The 6,385-nt window shown below is 51.7% G+C and overlaps 1 protein-coding gene across 1 annotated transcript; it reads right to left on the bottom strand.

Annotated features, from left to right (window-relative positions):
- Window positions 1–1,142: 1,142 nt before the first annotated feature.
- On the bottom strand, window positions 1,143–6,326 carry TMEM208 (transmembrane protein 208; the record flags this gene model as incomplete). The annotated part of the gene is made up of 4 exons (XM_009695830.1): window positions 1,143–1,586; window positions 2,630–2,714; window positions 5,948–6,084; window positions 6,267–6,326. Coding segments are annotated over 4 exons (420 nt in total), but the record flags the coding sequence as incomplete, so codon positions are not given.
- Window positions 6,327–6,385: the final 59 nt, after the last annotated feature.

Below are 6,385 nucleotides of genomic sequence, written 5' to 3'. Positions count from 1 at the left end.
CCCGCACCGTCCCCTCTGCATTTTGGGGATGGCTGTGTGGCTGCACATGGCTTTGGGGAGCCAGAGAAGAGGGTTCAGAGTGAGCGAGGGCAGAGCTGGGCAGATGCGCTTGTGTCCCCCCCACCCCCCGAGGTGCAGGAGGCTGTGCTGGGGTAGTTGCAATGTGGGGTGGGATGTCCTTAGGGTACTGGGGGGGCTCCCAGCAGAGCGAGGGAACCTACTCAGCTCCAGCAGATAAGAGCTGGGGGCTCTGGGCAGGGAATAAGGGCTGGCCCATACCCACTGATCACCCCATGCACGCGTTTCCCACTCCCTACCCCTTCCCTCATGCCCCCCACCAGCAGCAGGAAGGACTTTAACCCCCAAACACCAATCTCTGCTCCCCTCCCAGATATTTGCCCACAATTAACCATCACTCTGCACCCCAACTACAGCCACTCGGCCTGGCTCTGAGGACTCAAGGTGGGGATTGGGCTTGGTGTTAGGAAAAAGCGCGTAATAAAAATGATGTAATGGAAACAAAGTGTGGGCAAAAGGTTGTGGATAGCATCAGGAGCCAAGCTGGCACAACTGTGAACACTGACCGCACAGGCAACAAAGCTGCATGGCTCTGAGCTGGTGCGTCAGGAGCAGGAAGGGGTCACCGGAGTGTGTAAAACAACATACTGGGCAGGGACAATATTAATAAATCAATCAAAGCAGGCAAAAGCAGAAGCGGCCCTGAGCTGTTCCTGGCCTCTAACACCTGATCTCTGGAGCAGTCACAGCACCCCGGCTGTGCCACCCCTGGGAGAGCCCTTTTGGAAAAAACAAAACAAAACAAAACAAAACAAACCCCACAGATTTGGTTTTAGCTTCATACTGACTTTCATCCCACTGAGCTCCTGCAAAGGTAGCACAGGCCAATTTGTGGCTCCAGGCTCAATCCCAAAAGCTCCCAGTTTGGCTGCAAGCCCAGATCGCGGCACCCCCAGCTGCCCCATGCTCCCAATCTCGCAGGGCAGCTGCAGCCCCAGGACACAGCAAGCTTGGGAAGGGATGAGACCACTCATCTTGGGGGATTTTGCTTCCCTCTGCTCCAGGTCTCCAAGAACACGCTGACATTTTTAACAGCTCCCCTGTACGAACACACTGCCAGCACCGTCAATTAGACTCTGCTGTTTAATGTACTATTTCCTCCAACGTTGCAGTCCTCAACCTCGAACGCGATACAGCGCTGCTTTAAAAAGGTATTTACACACATCCCAGCATCACGCCCCTTGTCATCCCAAGGAGCAAGGCCTCGACTGGCACTAAGAACCAACCAAGGGAAGTCTCTTGCGGCCTTTCTAGCGGAATGGCAGCAATGACAGAGGGCAACATAGCTACTGCAATGGTTTTGGTCGCATCCCTGATGAAATAACAGCATGGAGATGAGATCCAGCATTTATCTATCTCCCCAGCCAGGGCTAGAAACGCTTCATCTGGCGGCGTTCTTGTCGGCGTTGCTTCTTCTCATTTGGTTCCTGACTGGCGGGCGAAGAGTCGGCTGTAAACCAGGGCCCCAGGATGTTCACCCACAGGAGGTAGAGAGCACGGCCTGGAGCCTGCAAAACATGCGTGGCACAAACTGGGTCACTGCGGGGACAGCTCTGGCAGGGGTGGTGCTCCAGGCAGGAGGGCTGGTCCCACTGCGGAAGCCAAAGGAGCTGGAGTAGCTCTACAGGCTGGATCAGGGGCGTCACAGGATGCACGGAAATCAGAGGCAGTGGCAGGCATCCAAAATAAATGGCCTGATTTCATAGGATTTAGGAACTTGGATACATATACAGCACTTAGACTTCATATATGGAAATCCCAGCATCGGGTCTGAATTACCCCAGAAGATCCAACTGCCCAGACATTCTACCTCTCCCTTCTTCAGAAAACACACCCACATTTCTCTGACTCAAAACCCCAAGTGATCCAGATGGTCTCCGGGGATAGTCAGAGTCTAGGCTGCTCCCTGCCAGGCCAGCTAGAAAGAAACCCGTAAGGACTGACATGAGGTAACTTTCTATGCGCCCAAGATTGCCTTGTATACCTCTGTGGGATATACTCAAAGCAACTGTGGGATTTTTTAACTAACTGGAGATTTTTTTGTCCTGCAAAAGCAGTTTTAGCTGGAGGCACATGACAAATGTTTTGGGAGTAGAAAGAGTCTGGTGTGTTAAGGGGAAAATCAAAGCCTAGAGCATTTTATCTACCAAGTGGCAGTATCCAGCACTTCCCAGGCCCAGTCTGTGCTGATGAATGACTGAGAAAACCAAACAAGAAGAAAAACAGTCTGTTTGTCACAGTCACAAAAAGGCTCTACGCACAAAGATGGCTTTGATCTGCCTCATGTTTCTTGTTGCCCTTTCACAAGACCAGAGAGAAGGGCCAAGGCCAGCCTAGTTTTTGTGCAGCTGATCCAGAGGGATCAGGACTTCTTTCCCTTGTACGGCCTCATTTTTAACAAGATTTGACAGGGAGATTAAACAAATTATCAGAGAATACTTTTGACCTGAAAGAGGGCACTGAAATTAAATGGATAAATAACATCCTCGGTCCTGAAGACAGGGAAAGACAGGAACAATACAGAACAACAAGGAAAACCGTGGGGGCTTACCAAGAGCCAGAAGTACCAGATGTAGAGCGAGAAGCAGCTCAGCACTTGGACTATAGCTGTCAGCAGGATCACATCCTTGAGGTGCCTGAGGGAAGAAAAGCAAAACATTAACCTTCCATTCCAGCCCCTGCCAAACCCACCAGCTCCTCTGCCAACACTGCCCATCGGCACTGCCTCCAGGGAGCAACCCTGCTTGCCGGACCCAAGGACTGTCCCTGCAGCTATCCTTTGTCACATTTGGTAATCGAGAAGAATCAGAGCAGCAAACAACAACAAAAAAAGATCTGATTGTTGAAAAGCTAGGCTTCCCCTGAAAAGGGACATTGAGAAAGCTGAGGAATGCAGAGAGGGGTGGAAATCTGCAACAAAACCACCACCCCCGCAGCCTGTAACAGCAGCCAGCACCCGCTGATTTGACACATATCACAGCATAAAGTATAACTGCTCACAGCCGGCTGCACTAAAGGGAAGCGTGAATCCTCCCTGTGCCATTTCACAGGCTGACAGACACACTCGGGGTCACCAAAGGGCTGGGGTGCCACAAGGACAAGCACACCATCACCCACAAGCTGAGCTACAGCAAGAGATGGCTCCCCCTCCCCTCCTGCTTATCTGACTCCGGGGTCTTCCACGCCAGCCTAAGGCAGAGCTGAGAGCAGCTACAGGAGGGGAACAAGCTGCCCACACCTCAGCCACCACCCTCGGGGCAGACCTGACACCCAGTAGAGGTAAACAGGTATTAGTTTTTCAACACAAGCCACAGGAAATGCCATGATGCGTTAGAAAAAGGCCAACTCCTTCACTCCCATTAAATCACCATCATTTGCTGGAGTAAGAAATGCTTGAGTCACAGCCAAGCATGGAGTCAAGAAAACAAAGGCAACAAAAGCTTGTCTTATTCTGGGCAGCACAGCACAAAGCAGTGACCAGAAACAACTGGTTTAGGCTGGAACACCATCATCAACTCAAGACACTGCAGAATCCACCACCAACCGCTCTGTGACAAGACACCGCGGTTCAGAAATCTCGTGCGTCACCAGAGGCCACAGAGGGGTGACGGCAGAGCTCCCACCAAACCCAGCTCTCCCAGAGACCAGCAAGATCGGCCTCCCTCAACCCCAAAGCCACAAAAAGCATCTGTTTCAGTTACCGACAGCACGAGGGAAACACAATCAGATCTGCAGTGTTCCAGAAGCAGCTCCAAAAGAGCATGCATTAATCAGCTGCAGCACGCTCAGCTGAGAGACAGGAAAACGTCCGCTGCTTTCTGAAAGTAACCGCTACCCTAGAGTGGTTCCCCCATCCCCAAAGCGGTAATTTAGAGCGCTTCACCTGACAAACGGGAGGAGCACTGAGCATTCATTAACATTTTGTGGTCACGTACCAACGAGTTTAAATTAACGAGACTGGCACTCCTACGGCTGTGGGCTCTGTGCAAGTTCAGGTACAAAGGTACAGGGTAAGGATGGGAACTTCAGCTGTGCAGGTTTTGTTTGCACAGCTGTGCCTCCTCTGTGGTTTGCACAGCCCGTGCCGTGGACAAGCATGAAGTCATTTTAATGTGTCATAAAACTCACCCCAACAGTGTATTGCTCAGGCAGAAAAATCTCAGCACCCCAGTACCAAGGGAAGTACGACATCTGCAACCAGGACTACCGTGGTGCTACAACTGCGCTCGTCAGCTTTTCACAGCAGGTAACAGGATGCCTGTGCTAATTCCTGTCGGTCACTTCCCCTGGCAGCACCACCACACACATGCATGGGGCAGTTATTGGGGCACCCATTCTGCTTTGGTGCCTCACACATCTCCCACAACTTAGGAGGATAGCCCAGACGACATCAAACTTCTGTGTTTTCCTTACTGGACTGTCCCGTGTTGAGTTTGATAAAAAAGGTATCCGAAGTATTTTTTGCTTCCACTCAGGAAAGCCAAACCAGAGTAAAATGGGAGAAAAATGCTCAGCTAACCAGCAGGAAAAAGAAGTCACTATAGGATGAAAAGGGCGTAAAGTGCCCGGCTCACAAGTCACACTAGAAAGAACTCCCTCTCTTCCCAGCCACCTCGTCCCTTGGCTGAGTCTCTTACACCACACATCTGAGTCACTGTGGCTGCAAGTAGAAAATTTACTACTCCCCTAACAAAAACATAAGATAAGAGCTCATCCTGTGCAGAGACAGCAGGTTCTGTGCCTGCTGATAACATCCCTGGGCATCTGCTGGCTGCAGAAATAAAACTTGTATTAAGAAAAATATATAAATCAATCCATGGCCCTTTCAGCACGAGAACACTTGACATGATGCAGAGGGCTCTGCCGGTAACAAGGCCCTGCTGTGTTTCTTTAAAAGCCTGGTAGCAAGTGAAAGACAGAGATAAATCTTAAATTGTAGGCCAAGGACATGGGAAGGAAGGGGCCAAGTACCCCAGGTACCTCGCTGAGCACACACTGAAGATCGCCAGCAGAGGGTGGACCTACGGACAAGAGGCTGAGGGCAGGGAGAACAGAGAGCAAAGCCTGACGTGTCCACGACTACCTGGTAGTTTTCTGTAACTAGCTTGAGGCTCTCTGTTGGAAAACACGTAAATCTAGAAGATATTTCTGCTGTTTCAATACCGTTGTCTCCTTATTTTATTTAACAGTGCTTTGCAGGAATTACCGTTGCATATTCCCTGACGGAGGAAAAGAGTTACAGCACCACCAAGAACAGCAGAAAGGCAAACACTTGGTGCAGTCTGCAGACAGACATGAGGAATGCACAAGCAAAGGGGGCAGAAAAGGCTGAGGAGGTGAAAGGAGCTGGCTAAAACAGACGGGAGATTTTTTAGTGTCCAAAACAGTTCAAGAAGTGGCCGGTGTGCAGCCAGGATGGGGTAACTAGCAGTCTGTGCCCTTCTGCTCTGTCAAGGCCTACCAGCAGTGCTGGTTTAAAAATAAAATATATATCTCTGTGTGCTGCAGAAGCATGCGCAGCATCAGCACTGCTTCTTCACTGAAAGATGGTTGTAAGCTGCTCCAGCTGAACCGTTTAGGATCTCCTACCTGTGTACCTCAGCCGTAAGGACAGTGACCGTTCCAAGCTGACATACCCATGTGGCAACTCGTGACTAGTGCACACCAGGCCAAGCATTCTGGTAACGAGGACAGTTTAGGTACATTCTCGGAAAAAATGGCTACAGGCTTCCCCTCACACCTATGCCAATGGGCAAGCTGAGCTGGGAGCTGAGGCCTGGCCTTCTCCTTCAGAAGCTCTCCTGGCTCTGTGTGCACGCTCAGGCAGCAGGTCCTGCTCACCTGGACTCGTGCAGGTGTAGACACTCACTCTGCCATCCCCTGCTCCATATTCAGGTCAATTCCCCCGTCGGCAAGGCTGCCATCGTCTGTGAAAGATGGCTTTGCCATGGAGTTCATGGATCGGTAGCTGGTGCCGTAGACCACTGAGCTGAAGACGAATGCTAGCTGTAACAAGGAAACAGCTGTCAGCCGCAAAAGCCACGACCCCCGGGAAGAGCAGCAGGGACCTACTGGCCTTGCCTGTCGCAGCAACTAGGAAAGAACCCGGCTTTCCACCGGGCCAGGCCCAGATGGCCCTCGCCGGGGCAGGAGACGGTGCCCTTGCCCGCAGCAGGCCAGGCGCTCACCCACGTCCAGGTGGAGGCAGCAGGGTAGAAAATCACCAGGTTCACCACAGCGTAGATAGCCTGTGGAGACAGTACGGCACAACAGTCGGCTCGGCTCGGCCCAGCCCCACCCGGGCCCG

Source organism: Cariama cristata, unplaced genomic scaffold (assembly GCF_000690535.1).
Source record: "Cariama cristata isolate BGI_N322 unplaced genomic scaffold, ASM69053v1 scaffold39842, whole genome shotgun sequence".
In the NCBI taxonomy this organism is placed as follows: Eukaryota; Metazoa; Chordata; class Aves; order Cariamiformes; family Cariamidae; genus Cariama; species Cariama cristata.
The sequence above is the reverse complement of the archived record's forward strand: the minus strand, read 5'-3'. Positions and strand labels throughout refer to the sequence as shown.